Raw genomic sequence first — 16,851 nt, forward strand, 5'->3', positions numbered from 1 at the left:
GTCATGAATCCCTTCCTCTAGCGGCTCGTCTCAAACGCGATACTACGCAGCTGCGTCTACGCCAATTAACTGACTCCAAGCCTAGCGGCTTCCGGCAGCTCGGTGCCGTAGTCGACGACATATCCTGGACAAAATGGGGTCTAGAGCTCGATAGTGGCCCGTAGGGAAGGGACGCGGAGACGGAGAGGACCATTCGGAGACCGCAGGGGCTCGCTCAGCTGATCTCCTCAAGAAAAAGAAATTAATATGAGTTTCGATAGTCGTGATCAAGACTGCGTGGGTTGCGCAGCCCTCTCTTCGTTGAAGTTCAATCCATGTGGCTTGAGGCTCTTGGCGTTGCTGATAGCTGCGAGTTGTTGGGAATGGGTCAGGCATATAGACTAGTATCATGCTAATGCTGTTGCCCAGGTGGACCGGAGACCCATACAGACCGTTGATAAAAACTTAATCCTCCAGTCGCAGGTTTTTGTGGAGCTATGCGGCCAATACGGTACTTTGGTATGTCTTCAAGGAATTGTCCTAGTATTTGACAAGAGGAAAGACTGAAACATCACTCTTGCCAATCTTCCAAGATCATGTGTGCACCTTTCTCCGCAATGGCATACACTGTAGCCTGGAGATGAGCGCTGATCTGCATGGGCATTATGCTGGCATCCACCACCCGAAGCGCCTTGACACCGTACACCCGCAGCCGCTCATCAACCACACCCCCAGCAATACCACGATCCCCGCCCATGCCGCAAGTACCGATGGGGTGCCTGCCATTCAATCTGTCAGCTCAGTGATCAAGGGACATCAAGGTGGGAAGCTCGATGGATACGTACCAATCAGTAATGGTCTCTCTCACGAGCCAGTCCATCAATTCGCCATCCGTTCGTGCGGACTGTGGTGGCACAACGCGGTTGTGGACTATGTTTGAAAGTGGAGGCGTGTTCGTGACTTTTTCGGCGAACTTGGCGCATTCTACCATGATGTCCAGATCTATGCTCCCACTATCACCCTGATAATATTGTGGATCGATGGTCGGCTTTTCGTTGGCTTTCGCGGACCGTATGTGTACGCTGCCTCTTGAGAACGGGTACTGCAAAATTTGCAGCATCGTGCCGTACTTCTTGCCCGTGGACGCATGGTCTGGGTGAAAGTACGGATTCCAGTTTCCCAGATCGAAAATATACTCGATTTGTCCCAGCCTTGGCGAAGACGCATCAAATCTTGTTCTCCGGATGTGATTGCGCTCGGGAAAGTCGTCTCGACTGCTCTTGGCCTTGTCCGCTAACTGTGAAAACTCCTTTTCCGACATGATTTGTGATAGACCCAGGTAGCAGATTGAGTTTGACAGGATTGTCAGTGGCCCAGTACCATTCGACTTGTATTGCTCACAGGCGGCGGCAGCAGCATTGGTATCTATCTTCAGGTCATCGGGGTTCGGCAAGCTGGAGTCGACCTCGTATATTGAGGCAGCCATGATATGGTCTTGAAGGTTCTCTCCGACAAATGGACTCGGAACAAAGGTCTCGACTCCAGCATTCCTGAGGACGTCTGGATTACCGATTCCACTCAACTCCAGTATTTGAGGCGATTGAACGGTGCCTGCGCAGATAATCACTTCCTTGGACGCGAAGGCAGACAATGTTTGTCCGTTGTGAACAAATTCGACACCCCTGGCGGTCCAGGAACTATTATCTTCCTCTAGGATGACTTTATTGACCAGAGCTTCGCTTAGGACGACGAGATTCCCTCTGTCTCTGCGAGGTCGATAGTAAGCCGTTGCCGAAGATGATCGAGTGCAGGTCCTGGGAGTGATTGAGCCTAAATTTGTCCAGGCGCCCACATTTGACCCCATCATATGCGACTTGTTGGTGTGCACACCTAGCTGCTGAAGTGTGTCATGCCAGTACTGATGTGAAGCTGAGTATTCTGTTGCATAGGAGACGTCAATAGGACCTTGCGTACCGAACCCCTTGGGATCATAATAGGCCTTGTTGACCAAGCTTGTTTCCCGACTGGGGGCATGGAAAGTCTCCGACTTCTTGAAGAACGACCTGATATAATTGAAAGCTTCAGTAAGCCACCTGGGTCGTCTGGAGTTTCTTTTGGGCGAGAGCAGAGCAAGGAGTAACTTACAAAAGACTGTCCCATCCCCATCCCTTGCAGCCCAGATTCTCCCAAGCATCGTAGTCTTGGCGACTCGCACGGTTCCAGGTCATGAAGTTCAGAAGACTCGTGCCTCCGACTCCTTTCCCTCTACTCCACTTAAGAGTTCGTCCCCCTAGGCCGGCCTGAGCTGTTGTTTCGAACTGCCAATCTAAGTCTGTTCCCAGAGTGGTTCCAAACCAACCCGGCACGTCCACACGCTCGTTGCCTTCAACCTCCGGCCCAGCTTCCAGCACCCCGACTCTCAGAGACGACTGCTCGGAGAGACGAGCCGCAACTGCCAACCCAGCGGTTCCGCCACCAACTACGAGAAAATCGAAAGGGTCATTACAGAATTCCTCTGCTGTGATATTTGTAGGTGGCATCGTCGGCGTTGCGTGAATCGTGTACCCTAGCGAATGTGAGCTGGGAAGATCTGCCGAGGGCGGCTCGAAGAGTCACTCTCCTATCTCCGAACTTATCTTTTGGTCGCACTCATAGGCTCCGCCATTAATGCCACCAGACGCGGGGTCGTGTTCAATTTGTCCTGTCTCGCCTAGTAAGCACGAATTTAGCTCCAAACAGGGTAACACCCATCGGCTTACATGCATAAACATTCGCGACTCAGATCCCCTTGACTTCACTGTAAACCCACAAGATGCTTTTTGTCAAAAACTCCTCTTGTATTTTGCATAGCGATATTTCTGATTACCGGAATCAGAGATGGAGAAGCAAAATGAAAATGTCGATGTCGCGACCACCCCGCCACATATGGCGCTGGCCGAATTTCCCAGCCAATCCACAAAGCCACCGCTAGTAGAGCCCGAACAGCCGGCAGCAAAGGCGTTCCCAATCGCGGTCATCTCAAAGCTCCAAGTTCTCAACCAGCGTCTTGAAGCTCTGTCCGCCTTCGAAGCCCGCGGAATTGCCCGCGTCCCGCCCCATGAGCGCCAACCCTCGTCAACCGCGGGCAATGTGCAGATCGCCTTGCTTTGGTTCAGCGCGAATATATCATGCAACAATCTCATCGTCGGCCTATACGGCCCGCTGTTGTTCCAGCTTGGATTCCTGGACAGCGCCATGTGCGCTGTCTTTGGAGCGTTCCTAGGCAGCCTGTCCACAGCATTCATGGCTATTTGGGGGCCGAAGACAGGTCATCGAACGAGTATGAATGCCGAGCCTTTGATTAATCTTAGAAAATAATCTTCTCTGGTATTAGACACTAACAAAATCTTGCCTCAGTGGTTGTTTTGAGGTATTTCTTCGGATGGTGGCCCGCCAAGCTCCCAACTGTGTTGAACATTGTTCTCATGATAGGCTATTGCTGTATTGGTAGGTATTTGTGCATGTGGCCCAGGAATTAGGGTTTCCCTGGGTGTGATTGCGAGCGAGCAAATGCTCTGGATACTGCAGTGACTGACAGATTGGACAGACGGAATTCTTGGTGGTCAAATTCTTTCGGCAGTCAGCGGCGGCACAGTGTCCATTGCGGTCGGCATCGTCATCATCAATCTGGTCTGCTGGGCCATCGTGGTTTTCGGCATGAAGCCATTTCAGCAGTATGAGAGGTTTGCCTGGATCCCTCAACTACTTGTACTGTTTGTGCTCATAGGCTGCGCTGGACCAGACTTCGATGTCTCGACGGTCTCGATCGGAAGCCCGGCTACTGTGGCGGCGAACCGGCTTTCCTTCTTGTCAATGTGTCTCTATGTGCCGAATTCATGGTCGGCAGCCGCGTCAGATTTCTTCGTCTACTATCCCGAGACCACATCACCGCTCAAGATCGCCTCACTAACCATGCTTGGTCTATGGCTGTCATTCAGCCTCGTGTACATGATGGGGTACGGCGTAATAACCAGCAAGGACCCTGAACTGACTCGTCAGTGGTCTGATGACATGCGTACCGCTAACTTTCGAACAGCATCGGGCTAGGAAGCGGCCTTATAAATAATACCATATGGGCTACAGCTTTTGATACCTCTACTGGAGCGTTGGTAGAGGTGGCTTTCCAGCCGCTGCGCGGATTCGGGAAGTTCTGCGCTGTGATGGTGGCGCTGGGTCTCATCAGCAACAGCGTTCCTGGCACATATTGTAAGAAAGCCGTCGTCCTTCTCGCCAGCGAAGCTGACTCAAGAATTTCAAGCCGCTACAATGTGTGCCCAAGTCCTCGGCCGAGCTTTTCAGGCGATTCCTCGGTGGGTTTGGGGATGTTTCTTCATAATCATACAACTGGTACTAGGCCTGGCCGGAAGAAACAGTCTGTACACAATACTGTCTAACTTCCTGGCATTGATGGGCTACTGGGTCGAATTCATGGTTCTGATCGTGCTCATGGAACGGTACATTTTCCGGCGTCATTTTCGATACGACTGGTCCAACCTGGAAAGGAGCTGTATGCCCCTTGGTATCGCTTCAGCCACTGCTTTTCTTCTGGGGTGGCTAGGTGCTGTCCTGGGAATGTACCAGACTTGGTACGTGGGGCCGCTGGCCAAACTGGCAAACTTGGCTGACGTTGGGGTTTGGGTCGGGATGGCTTTCACCGTCTTCTCATTTCCCATTTTGAGATACTGGGAGATCTCGAATTTTCGCTGATGACTTCTTCCAGATGTACAGTCTGGCAGCAAAATTGACCTCTTGTAGCCTCACCCAATGGATAAGTAGAAATGGGACTGAGTTTATAATAATGCTGAAGACGCCAAGGTAGTCCTGACGCCCTATTGGATGGGTCTCCGGGAGTGAGACACTACAAGAATGATAAGAAGTCACTTCAACTTTCCCAAGTAGTAAAGTCATACTAGTCGCAAGCCCCCTAACCTTCAGCGGAATCTGGATCGCAAGGGAGGAAAAGCCATAATAGCTTCTTGTTATCCTACGTAGGTATCGGTAGTGCGTTGTCTTTGACGCCTGCGTGACTGATTCGAGAATTGTCAAAATACAAATACAACACTGCCACCATTTTCTCTCGTAACATTTGAAGCAGTCTCACTTGTCATTGAAGCCCATCGGTAACATCAAGCCCCTCTCGATTGACTCAAACTGATATCGAGAATCATTTGTGGGCATGTGCGGATCTTAAAAGTCCAACCTAAGGGCGGATCGCGTTGTCTTCCACATTGAGAAGCATGCCGTCGCTCACGTTTCTTTTGCACCCACCTTGGGGAGCCAATCGGGCGTCTCCTTGTCTCACTTGATGTGCAGAAACCCCCGCGCTGCGACTGGCCAAGGCACAGGCAACGGTCGCTACCGATAAAACGAGTCATCGTCCACGGGCAGCCCGGCTGGCGATCAAGCTTGGTTGGGGGTAAACACCGCGAGACAGCGCCGAGCATGCAGATCAGGCGAGGATTCGAAAAGCTCCGGATCTCCAGAGAGAGGGTGATGGCCCAATCGCACTCCTTTCCCTTGAAAAGAATGGAAACGAGGGGAGACAATTCGGTGTATGTGGTGGCTTGGGCGCGCGTGTGATCTGCGTGGAGCCAAACCGGCGGCAGGTTGTTGAGGTTCGTGATCGGCGCTAGGCCTCGAAAGATGCCGGGGTGTTCTGTTGCGTTTCATACCTGGGGGCTCATGATACCTGCTGAGCCACCGAGATCCCAATGCTACCTACCCTGCGAGCCGTTGGAAACTGTCATCCAGTGCCGTCTGGAGTTGGTCTGGTTTTGACATAAAGATGGCACCTGTCTCGCGTGTGTCGTCTGGAAAATTCTAGTTCGTCCAGCCCATCAAGCTTTCAGCATTTACCTCTGTCATCTGTTCTCAACATCCATTCTTCAGACCTGGAGTCTTGTTTCGTCTTAACATTAACCTTTTAACGACTTATAATCTCAACGCGAGAACAGAGTTCTCTATCCATTTCTACTCAAAAATCAAGATTCGCCTTGCAGCACCCTTCCAAAACCAAAATGTACGCCCTCCGTGTCATCATTGCGACTCTTTTCGCCGTCACCGCATCGGCCTCAGTAGTCGAGCGTCAACTCGGCGGCATTGGATGCAACATCGCACGTTTTCAAATCCTCGGTGCACTGGGCGACACTGGAGATGCCATCTCAGAAATTGAAGATGCAGATGTGCAGGCGGCAGCACAAGCGGGTCTGGACCAAGCCAATGGCGGAATCTCACAAATTGCCTCGTCGCTTCTGAGCGGCGGCGCGCCACCGGCAGACAGCCGTGATGAGGTCGAGGCTGGGTTGACGGCGATGGCCAGTGCTTTGGCTGATGCTGACGAGTAAGTGACCAACATTCTGGGTCAAAAGAAAATTGTTAAGATCCTGTGACTGACATCCCTCGAATCAGGTCTGACGCAGCGGTTGGTGATGCTAAAACGGCTCTGGCAGATGCGACAGCTGCTGGACAGGATGTAGTCGCCAAGTGCTAGGCTACTCCAGTTTCGAAACGTTATGGTGACAGCGGAGTTCCCGGTCATATTGGTGAAGCGAGCAGGGCCCTTGAGGAGCAGGGGTTTTCATTTTCTAGAATCAAAGCTGGCATCCAATGTTGCGGAGCCAACGATGAGATGTTGATACCAAATTAACTTAATACCTCCACCAATTTCCTGATTCTGCACGCCACCAAGTCTTGGGGCGAGTCCCTCCGGTTCGTGAAAAGAGAGCCTATGTTCGAGCATGACAGTCCAGGGTGACCCAGCGCTGCGCATGGGGCCCCTGGCCGCCAACCCCTTGCATGCTTCAGCTCTGGGACCCCTGTGCTTGAGCCCCCAAGTCGTCGGACGACCCTGTCTTCTAGGTGACCGAAGCTTCTGTCCAAACCCTGCTTGTTTGACGACCGCTTTCAGCGCTGTGCAAGAATCCCTGAAACAGCCTTAGGGTCCTCTCAGGTGGAAGTGTGGGAGTCACTTTAGGTTGCAGTCAAGTAATAGTGTAGTTGCGTGATTACCAGGCTATGGAAGGCTATCATGAAGTTCTAAATACCTAAGTACAAAAGGAGATGAGACGGAAAAACCTTTGGGGTCACGACTTTCAAGCCGAGCATTTCTCCAGTCTGGTTCGTGTCTTGGTTTCCAAATGCTTCCTTCGCTTTCAGAGGTGGAGCCTAAGGGCTGCCAGCCCTGTCACGAGCACCGAGGAACAATAATAATATCTCTGAATCTACTCCATAGACTTTAAGGGGCGACCGAAAACGAACAGCATTGGTGAATCCGAACCATGAGTGAGGTGACACTACAGTGAGGCCCTTGGCAAGAGGGGATTCGGACAGAGCCGATAGAGCACTGGCAGGCATACCAGAATCAACATAAATGGTGTTTTTGCCCCCCAAGGTCGTCCCATAGTGCCCAAATTTAAGAGCGGTATTCTAAATCGAGGGTGGGTACCTAGGTAGTAGTACTGTCTGCTCAAAACATGATAGTGAGACAAGCCTATGTTCGTCACGGAGCACAGAAAGTGACTAGATACCTATGTACCCTAGGGTACTCTGAACGACGGCGACATGTAGCAAATTGAACTTATCAGTGGACCATCAATGAGAACAAGTAATTACTGGATGGATGACGTGAGATTTCAAGAAAACGAGCGGCCGCCTTGTACCCTGACAGAGTTTTGGTCCAAGGAGCTTGCCCCCGCCTACGACTAATCAACAAATATGAACGAATCCATTGCCGAGGCATAGCTCAATAGAGTCTTGAATCGCAAAATGATCCTTAGGTCATCGATGATCGGGACAAGCAAAAGCACGACTATCTCTCTTTAACCTTTCCCTCTTTAAATACTAACTCCTGGAAGTGCTGCTACTCTCTAGTCTCCTACTTAGTTACGCCTTAGAAGTACCCGTATCACCTCCATGCCCACCGTGCCAAACTCGGTACCCCGAGCTCAACATTTGAAATCATGCCGATCGAATCGACCTATCCACCAGTTGCTGTCCCTCCTGTGGATTTGTGGACCCTGGTGTTTCAACGAACGGATCGCGAGTTTCCTGAGGAACATGGTAAGTTGATTTTTCAGTAGATCGTTAGGACAGGTGTGTCTCTGTTTTATCGGTTGACCCACAACAATGCAGTCCTCTACGTGGAACTCACGACGCAAAGGAGGCTCACATTTCGTGCCATACAACAAGCGGCCGAGGCGTTCGGAAGAGGACTTCTTCAACAGTGGGATTGGCAGAGGGGGGACAAACTAGCCTTGATGACACCGAACACCGCCGATGTCGCCCCGGTCACGTTTGGCGCCTGGTTTGCAGGTGGAGTTGTCTGCCCAGTCAACCATCAACATAAGGCTGGAGAACTAGTGTCGCTATTGAGAACATCTCAAGCGAAAGCTCTCATCACCGACTTGTCTTGCCTTAAGGTCGCCTGCAAAGCCGCGTCAGCTGTTGGCTTGCCCCTGGGCAAAATCCTCCTCGTAGGCGATCACGATCCGGAACGCCGATTCCAGCATTTCTCGAGTTTTCAAGGCCCTTCAAGTATCAACAGGGTCCGAAACAAGCCAAGCGACTTATGTTTCCTGGTCTTCTCTTCTGGGACGACGGGACCCCCAAAAGCGGTCATGTTGACTCACGAGAACATCGTTGCGAACATAATCCAGTTCAGCACCGTAGACGCTGGCGTTTTCAACTGGAAAACTGATCGCGTACTTGGTTTTCTGCCAATGTATCATATTTATGGGACGTACAAGACTTGAAGCATTCCCTGTGCGCGGCTGAAGCTAATAACGTGAACAGGAATCGCTTCTTTGGTTCTTTCCCCACTTTATCAGGGGATCACCATCTATATCATGACAGAGTTTGATCTCGAAGCCTTCTGTGGCGCTATACAGAAAGAGAAGATCACTTATGCCGCAATTGTTCCGCCAGTCGCCGTGGCACTAGCCAAGAGCCCTGTGGTTGGCAAATACGACCTGAGTTCCTTGCGGATGCTTCTATCAGCTGCAGCGCCAGCTGGGAACGATCTCATTGAAGCAATCTACGAGCGCCTAAAAGTGCCTCTTAAGCAGAATTACGGACTCACCGAAGCTTCACCGCTTGTATCCGCTCAGCGCTGGGAGGATTGGAACAAGCCCATTGGCTCCAGTGGCCGTCTCGTCCCATCCATTTCAATGAAGATAATGTCAGATGAGAAGGAAGTCGGTCAAGGTAGAGAAGGCGAGATCTGGATCAAGGGGCCAAACGTCACTAAAGGATACTACAACAATCCCAAAGCCACAGCCGAAAGCATCGATGATGAAGGCTGGTACCGCACGGGCGACATTGGCTACGTCGACGAAAAGAACAACATCTACATCACCGACCGCCTGAAGGAGTTGATCAAGTACAATGGCTTCCAGGTTGCTCCGGCAGAGCTCGAGGGGCTACTGCTTGCGCACCCAGCGGTCAGTGATGTTGCTGTTATAGGAGTGTACAGTGAGCAACGGGCGACTGAGCTCCCACGAGCAGTCGTTGTTCTGGCTGATGGCTATAAAGGAGATGAGAAGATGGAGAAAGGTTTGAAAGATTGGATACATGAGCGAGTTGCACCGTACAAGCGGCTCCGGGGTGGAGTACGATTTGCACAGACAATCCCGAAGAGCAATGCTGGAAAGCTGCTCAGGAGAGTGCTTGTCGAAGAGGCCAGGAGAGACAACGAGAAAGCACCCACAGCACGACTGTGATCTCACCTCATGGGCCGAGATGTACCAGATCTACTGTTTGTATTTGTTGCACACAATGTTCGTCGAATTTTAGCGTCTAGCTACATATGTATTTGCAGCATTTTGCACCAAAATCGATCAGGTTGAAAGCCACATTCGAGCAAGCAACAACCGAGGGCATGAGACTTTTAAGATTCTCAGCGAGGGCCACACTTCCAAATTTAGCAGGGTCTCGACACTCATAATTCTACTGTTTCCCTTACTTCAGAAGAACGTCCTGCAGAGAAGCGAAAATAGACTAGATTTCATTGCACATAATTGTAGTATGAGACCTTGATTCTTGCTGTGACCCTATCCAGCTAGATACCTAGGTGATCAGTTCACAACCTAGTGAATATCGATTCTTTCATCGCCCTAGTATCCAATTCCTGCGTCCATGCACTCCTCGGTTGGGTGTGTAGGAACCAGTATGTGTGCGCTAGATCTGCTGGCTGGACCAAGTAGGCATCAGAGTCATCTAATCTGTCGCGGGCGCCCTCCCGTTCCCATTTTCGCCTCACTACGCCTCCAATCAGCTTTCCATCCACTGGCCCGTCCACAATAATATTTACGGCGTGAATGCCCCTGGATTGGTACTCGCGTGCGATGACTTGGCACAAGGATCGCAACCCGAACTTCCCAGGTGAGAAGCTGGCAAGGCCCGGCATCCCCCTCAACGCCGCCGTTGCACTGGTGAACAGGATGGTGCCCTTTCCGGCAGCCAGCATGTCCGGAAGTACACACTTGGACGACCAGAATGCCCCGAAGAGGTTGATTTTTGTGAAATTTTCGAACTCCTCCGTGGTAGTGTCGATGAGTAAACGACCGTTGACCCGGCGGGCGCCGGCGTTGTATACTAATACCCGGACGGGGCCCAGTTCGGAGCGGATTCTCTTGAAACTGGAGTTGACTGAGTCTTCAATACGCAAGTCGGCGATGTAGTAGTGGGCTGTTTTCTTGCCGCACTCGGCATCGATGCCTTGAGCCATGGTTTGCAACTTGTCCTCGGTGCGGGCCAGGAGAGCAAGTATGAAGCCCTCGGCGGCAAACCGTCGGGCGACGGCTTCACCAATGCCGGGGCCGGCACCCACCACAGCGATGACAGGCTTGTTCTGGGAATTAAGAGACATGTTGGATAAGGAACGGAGTGCGCGATGGTATGAAATGCCGAGAAGGGATGGATATACGGGCACTGCTTTTGCTGAGCTGGGATGATTTTCTTATGATATAATTATAAAGGTACCTAGGTAGGGATGCAGTTGAGATTCTACAGTGCGCTCGGCTGGCATTCGTCACCGTGAATAGTAATCAGAGCATGCTAGCACGTCCGAGTCTACCTCGGTTGGCGAGGTGGCCGCCCCCAGGGCCTGAGGGATGCCCCTGCAAGAGCCCTATCGATAGGACTGAGCCCCTGCGGCTGAGGGACAGCCATGCTTCTTCATTTCTTCCTCAGGCAGACCTACTCGTGGGACCGACACAGTTTGGACGTCTCATGTAGCAACGATACAAAGTACATCTGGACTCGTTGCGGTCTTGGCACTGAATGCGTGAAATTCGAGCAAACTCCGGGTTCTAAGTAGCAAGCAGTCTTGTCCCCTTTTCCATTGCCAACTCCAGAAGGCCCTCCACATTACTCTCGGTTTTGGCTGCCCTCCCGGCCATTCTCTGCGCCACGCGGCCGCACACATATCGTGGCCCAGGTCACTGGCCCGCTGACATTCGACCATCCTCCGCCTCAGATAGACTCACACTCTCAAAGCTTGACGTGACCTGCAGTCGCTTGAAGTTGAGTGGCATCGGTGTCAGTGGAGGCGATGAGCAGTTCGATCCCGAGTCCTCGGTGGCTCCATTGCCCCCTGATTCGCCATCATCATCGGCTGTTGACCCGACAGACGACTCGGACCAGGCGCTCATTGTCCTCTGGAAGCTCAGGCCTCGCGACCGCTGCTGAGGTTGGAGCTCTTTCCCCCCACTGCTTGTCCATCCCAGGGATTCATACCCCTCGTCTGAGGCCGACGGCGCAACGGGGAAGGGGCCACGCACGGTATCGGATCGCTCACGCCTTGAGGCTTGGTTGGTAGCCGTGACCGTTGCGGCGCTCACGGCTGACCATAGCGGCTTCTCGACCTCTTGATCGGTGCTGGTGTCCACCCTCAAGTTCGTGTTTCGTGGGGGCGATCTGGTCCTGACTTGAGCCTCGCCCGACTCTGGCCGTGGCATGTCCTCGAGGTATGGAGGATGATCCACACCTTCTTCGATCTCTTGGCCTTCGAGCCACTGCAAGGCATAATCACTTGCAGCACCGACGTCGTGGGTGGGCTTCCGCAGGTGACAGAATTCTGGGTAGTCGGGCGCAGGCTTAGGGGGCTTTCCGGCTATCTTGTCAGCGTTCGCCATTGCTATCTCGAAGCAGTGGGGACAAAACCGGGGCTTCGACTTGACACCGTTGTGGTTGTCCAGATCGTCAGGATCAGCGCCGAACAAGCTCAAAGGAAACGAAACTGCGCGGTTACTGGGGTCGATGCTCATGGAGTTGCGCCGAGCCAGGGTCACCGGAGTATCCAGCTGAAGGCCTCCCTCTTCCAGCACGTCGACAACACTGCAGAACAACTCATCGTCGGTGATTTTGCCGATGTCAGGAGTATGTCCCTCGTTGGAGTTGAAAAGACCAACCATGGGGCGCTGCCCAGAAAAGACAGACCATATCGAGACGGCCAAGGCGTAGTAGTCGTCAAATGGGGTTGACACCTCGCCTTCGGAAGGTCGGTTCGGCGAAGTGTATTCAACTGATGGCGTCTCCCCGGGCCAGGTGTTCAGATCGCTGTCGTCTATCATTCGAGCCGAAGAGAAGTCCACGATCTTCAGGACGTCACTCCCAGGCTGTTTGACGAACCTCTCCGGCCTGATATCGCCGTGCAAGATCCCCTTGCGATGCAAAGCCGTCACCAAGATCATCATGTGCTTGGCAATCGAGATGCGCTCAGCTGGGAGGATTTTGGTTATGTCAATAGGGTATCCCAGTTCCATCAGTGCGCCCTTTTGATACCATTGCGCGCTCATGTCGTCAACCACCCCGACCTTGCTGACGACCGGAAGCGTGAGTTCGTCAGCCACAACCATGAGCTTCGTCTCTCGCTTCCTGCAGATGGGCTTGTACGCCAAGGTCTCGCTGTACTTGTAAATGGGACACTGGCTTCCATTTGCGACGATGGAAGCTGAACCGTCGTCAAGATGCTCACTCGAAAGTCGCGGATCAGTCTCAAGCATCATCGGAGGCAGGGAGTCCGCAGTCGCGTCCGGGTACCACGCGACCGTGGTGGTGTGCTCCATCGTCATTCTCAGCAGAGTCGCGCCAAGAGCCAAACTCTGGGGCCTAAAAGTCTTGGAGAAGATTATTTCGCAAAAAGAGTATGCTGGGCAAATTGAATGAGGCTCGTAAGCCCCCTTTCGTACATTGGCGGATCATCCATCTTCGCGCGATCAAACCAAGATCTCCGGGGCAATACTGATGATAAAAAGCAGAATTTGCTTTCTGAGATTCATGGTCGTCATGGCAATGCCGGATTCTAAATATAACAGGCCAAATTCGGGACAATCCATTGGCAGTGGAGTTTCGAGCCCGTGAAGGAGGCCGGGTCGGGTCTTGGGACGGCGTGGTCACCTCCGACCCGGCCACTAACAGCCGAGCCGCAACATCTCATGCAGCTCCTGTTAGTGCAGGGGCTGACACATCCTTGGCCCCGTCCAGACCGCATCGTCATCTTCGCAGGCTTCATAACAGCCCTACCCACTTGCTTTGAAACAAGCTGCTCACTGGAATTGTGGTCTCCGCCACAGAGCCTCAAACCGACAGTGACTGAGTTCGACCTTATGAACAGCCCGGCTCCGTGGTTCCCGGCTACAGACCTCTTACCTTTCGGTGCCTGGTGTCCAATGCTTTCCGCCCTGCTCGAGAAAACCGGCCGCTTGTTCCGGCACCTGCTGTTTGAGCTCCAGGGCCGAGTACATCTCCTAGTCTCATATATCCACTCTGCTATTCCGATCTGGCCTGTCTGTCGAAGCCGCAGGTGGCACAGGTCTCTCGTCTCTCGTTGTTTCGACTGCCCAGGTGGACACATGGGCGAAACACTCGCCCAAGGCCGCAGCTTATGCCCGCGCGTGGTTTGATTCTCCGCTTCACGCCCACGAGCGACCGCATCGGTGACACCTGTGCTGCTCGCCTGGTCGGCCAAGCCCACTCGCTAACCACGCTATCCACTCGGGCCGCAGGGTTTGATCTGCATGGGTGATCGAGAGGCAAGTGTTTCTCGAGATATAATAGTCGAGCAGGAGAAACATCTCTAGGACAACAGCACTAGACCACTCCAACCACCGAAACATTCTTTCCTTCACCCACCCTTCTCCCAATGCCCCGTGTCAAGAGTTCGCTGCGGAGAGAAGGTCCACTCAGCCCTCCAGCAGTCCCAACCGAGTTTGATTCCCAACTCCAGTCGTCCCCTAGCACCCCCTGCTCTACCAAACTCTGCTCTCTTGGAGAGTCATCCTACCCAGAGTCTCTTTCTGCCGACGACAACGAGGAATGTGCAAGTTCACCTACCTCGGCTACGACCGGTGCGATGAGCCAGAGAGGCACTATCTCATCCGTCGTGAGAAATGCGGGGCCAAAGCCAATCTAAAGAACTGGTGCTCCCCTGATGAACAGGAGGAAGCCTCGACAGCAGACCAGTCCGGCAAGTTCTGGGTCTCGCTGCCGTGCCCCATGTGCGCAGACATACCCGTGGTCTATGACCAGCCTCTGTTGGAGATTGCTCATTCGCGGCGTTCCGTCCTCCCTGCACCTCACTATGACGCTGTCACCGGGAAGTATTCGCGTCTCCCAAGACACCGCCAGACAGCTCAGGATGATGCGCCATCTGATGCTATCCCGCCACCGCTCAAGACAACTCGCATGAGGGTCCAGCGGGCAGCTACCGAGTCCACCGTCACCAAGTCCAGGGGCGAGTCGGCAGGCGGCGACTACACGCTCCCAGCGACCACCTATGTGCCCCCAACACGGGAGCAGAACCTTCCTAGGCCGTTTCCTGCGCCCCAGCCTGCCACCCTGACGCCACCTTCCAGCCGGGACTCAAGCCGTTCGCCTCCTCAGATCCATATGGACGGAGCTCTGCGGACCACTCCGCCAGGAGAGGGTAGCCGCCGAGAGTTGGATTCGATCCGGGAGAAGGCTAGAGCAGCGAATGCTGCCGCCATGGAGGGAAGACCACCCACTGCTGAGCGCCTCCGCTCGGGCTCTGCTTCCTCGGCGTCCAGCAACGGAACAAGCCGCCCGAGCCAGCCATCCCGCCAGGCCTCAAATACGTCTCTCACATCTACTTCGTCGTACGCAAGCAGGGCCGTGGTCAAGACAGACCGAAGGCCTCAGAGGCAGCCGAGCGCGTCCCGCTCTCCGCCCCAGGATAGAATGGCGGATACTCTGGCGAATGTAGCCCTCAGGAGCATCGGTATCGACCGCAATGGATCTCGCTCTGCCGCTGCCCCCGAGACACCAGAGCGCGGCCGGAGGATGCGCCGTCGTCCCACGGGAGGGTCCGGAAGCGACAGATCCGAGTCACCCTCGGTGTGGCGGCCTACCATCAGCCCCCCCGTCCTTCAGAAGGATAGCCTCGGCATGAGCCAGATTGATCAGACCATGGAGCCGTTCAAGCAGCGACTGATCCCGTTCCCACCCAACAAGGGAGCCGCAACTCCCAATGCCGTCTCGATTGCGAAGGGGCAAGGCCTGGTTGAGAGCCCTGCTCGACCAAAGACGCCCCACCCACATGCAACCACCAACAAAGCCCCAGTACTCCGGCTGTTCCCCAACGACGCCGACGACGAGGAGATAGCAGCCGCCGCCTTCGAGCGGATGTTCGCCGCCGAGTCCAAGGCACAGGCATACCAGCTCCAGGTGCAGGCCCAGGCCCAGGCCCAGGCCCATGCCGACGCGAACGCCCAGGTGGAGATACAGATGCAGGCCCGGGCCGCAGCAGCTACTGCTGCTGCCGCTCCGTCGTCCTCCAGCGGCGCCACAAACACAAAGAAGGACAAGTCCCTGCCCTCTGTTCCCGCGGCCCTGCGGCGCGTCAAGACCGGGCAGGTCAAGACGGTCACGGTGGCTCCGCCGCGCGCCCCGCGCCGCCAGAACACATCTGACAGCGCCAGCTCGGCCGGGGGGTCGTCAGCCAGGTCCTCGCCACCACAGCCGCCTGCCTCTGCTACCATCATGAAGGTGAGCATGGGGCCCACGTTCAGCCTTGCGGGCGTCACGGGCAAGGAGCAGGAGTTTGAGATTGTCACGGGGCCTGACGGGACAATGCTGCAAGAGCCGGCACTTGGTCGGGCATTTTAGGTGGGGTGGACAGAGTGTCTACATTTACATGGTTTTTGATGAAGGGAGGCTGTGCCTACGGGTTCGGGTCTCTTGCTGAGTGAGAGACTGTACATTCCTTTGATACCATTTTTTTCTTTTGTGCCGGTTCCAAGACTCCCTCCCCAGTTGGAGAGTTGGATCGTGTGTAAAACTATGGGAGTTGTCAAATTTTGTTTTGGTTTATACAAAATACCTGGTCTGATTTTTGGAAGATTGTTAGGAGGATATCATGTAGGAATATCAGTTGAACTCATTGTTGCGTGACACGCAATTTATATCATTGAAACATCGTCCTCGTTTCCTTGTCCAGTTTATTGCATCATTGATGGCATTTGTGATTTCCGCTGGCACAGAGAATGCACATAGAGATACCTGTGCTCCTCGTTGCAAATAGCAAAGTGGCTTGACCCACTTCATCGGCGTCCAGGTGTCATCAGTGCTCAAGTTTGGCGCCCAGGGTGTTCTGAGGTCGGAGGCAAACCGGGGTTTTACCGCTTGGGTATCGTGGCTGTGGATCCGGGGTAGTGGGACACGCTCTGTGGAGGTTTTGCGGGGAAAGCTTTTCCCCGGACTAAATCGATGGAACACGCCTGCGCCAAAATGCCGAGTGCCACTAGGTCAGGTGAACGAAGCTACTCCTAGCGAGTGTTCCATTAGTTCGTCAGGTCTTTGCACCGGTTTAGCGGGTCG

The 16,851-nt window shown here is 53.7% G+C and overlaps 7 protein-coding genes across 7 annotated transcripts; 4 read left to right on the forward strand and 3 right to left on the reverse strand.

Moving 5' to 3' along the window:
• Positions 1 to 550: 550 nt before the first annotated feature.
• Positions 551 to 2,653, reverse strand: KVR01_008344 (uncharacterized protein; the record flags this gene model as incomplete). The annotated part of the gene is made up of 4 exons (XM_044790338.1): positions 2,616 to 2,653; positions 2,125 to 2,538; positions 825 to 2,042; positions 551 to 758 (listed from the first exon to the last, which is right to left on the reverse strand). Exons 1-4 carry the CDS (start codon positions 2,642 to 2,644, stop codon positions 551 to 553), a joined length of 1,869 nt encoding a protein of 622 aa, XP_044643322.1. The 5' UTR covers positions 2,645 to 2,653.
• A 203-nt stretch (positions 2,654 to 2,856) lies between these two features.
• KVR01_008260 (uncharacterized protein) lies at positions 2,857 to 4,065 on the forward strand (the record flags this gene model as incomplete). The annotated part of the gene is made up of 2 exons (XM_044781517.1): positions 2,857 to 3,286; positions 3,599 to 4,065. The coding sequence occupies 2 exons, from the start codon at positions 2,857 to 2,859 to the stop codon at positions 4,063 to 4,065; spliced, it is 897 nt and encodes a 298-aa protein (XP_044643238.1).
• Positions 4,066 to 6,035: 1,970 nt separating this feature from the next.
• KVR01_007955 (uncharacterized protein) lies at positions 6,036 to 6,508 on the forward strand (the record flags this gene model as incomplete). Its single annotated transcript, XM_044792483.1, has 2 exons — positions 6,036 to 6,358; positions 6,427 to 6,508. 2 exons carry the CDS (start codon positions 6,036 to 6,038, stop codon positions 6,506 to 6,508), a joined length of 405 nt encoding a protein of 134 aa, XP_044642933.1.
• Positions 6,509 to 7,976: 1,468 nt separating this feature from the next.
• On the forward strand, positions 7,977 to 9,734 carry KVR01_007794 (uncharacterized protein; the record flags this gene model as incomplete). The annotated part of the gene is made up of 3 exons (XM_044784753.1): positions 7,977 to 8,076; positions 8,149 to 8,724; positions 8,809 to 9,734. The coding sequence occupies 3 exons, from the start codon at positions 7,977 to 7,979 to the stop codon at positions 9,732 to 9,734; spliced, it is 1,602 nt and encodes a 533-aa protein (XP_044642772.1).
• Positions 9,735 to 10,069: 335 nt separating this feature from the next.
• KVR01_008324 (uncharacterized protein) lies at positions 10,070 to 11,000 on the reverse strand. The gene has a single exon (XM_044782629.1). It carries the CDS (start codon positions 10,880 to 10,882, stop codon positions 10,094 to 10,096), a length of 789 nt encoding a protein of 262 aa, XP_044643302.1. The 5' UTR covers positions 10,883 to 11,000; the 3' UTR covers positions 10,070 to 10,093.
• A 273-nt stretch (positions 11,001 to 11,273) lies between these two features.
• Positions 11,274 to 16,383, forward strand: KVR01_008303 (uncharacterized protein). The gene is made up of 2 exons (XM_044784106.1): positions 11,274 to 13,183; positions 13,275 to 16,383. The coding sequence occupies exon 2, from the start codon at positions 14,332 to 14,334 to the stop codon at positions 16,138 to 16,140; it is 1,809 nt and encodes a 602-aa protein (XP_044643281.1). The 5' UTR covers positions 11,274 to 13,183; positions 13,275 to 14,331; the 3' UTR covers positions 16,141 to 16,383.
• Positions 11,454 to 13,082, reverse strand: KVR01_008135 (uncharacterized protein; the record flags this gene model as incomplete). The annotated part of the gene is made up of 1 exon (XM_044786321.1): positions 11,454 to 13,082. The coding sequence occupies one exon, from the start codon at positions 13,080 to 13,082 to the stop codon at positions 11,454 to 11,456; it is 1,629 nt and encodes a 542-aa protein (XP_044643113.1).
• Positions 16,384 to 16,851: the final 468 nt, after the last annotated feature.

Source organism: Diaporthe batatas (genome assembly GCF_019321695.1).
Source record: "Diaporthe batatas strain CRI 302-4 chromosome Unknown Contig00009, whole genome shotgun sequence".
Taxonomy (NCBI): Eukaryota; Fungi; Ascomycota; class Sordariomycetes; order Diaporthales; family Diaporthaceae; genus Diaporthe; species Diaporthe batatas.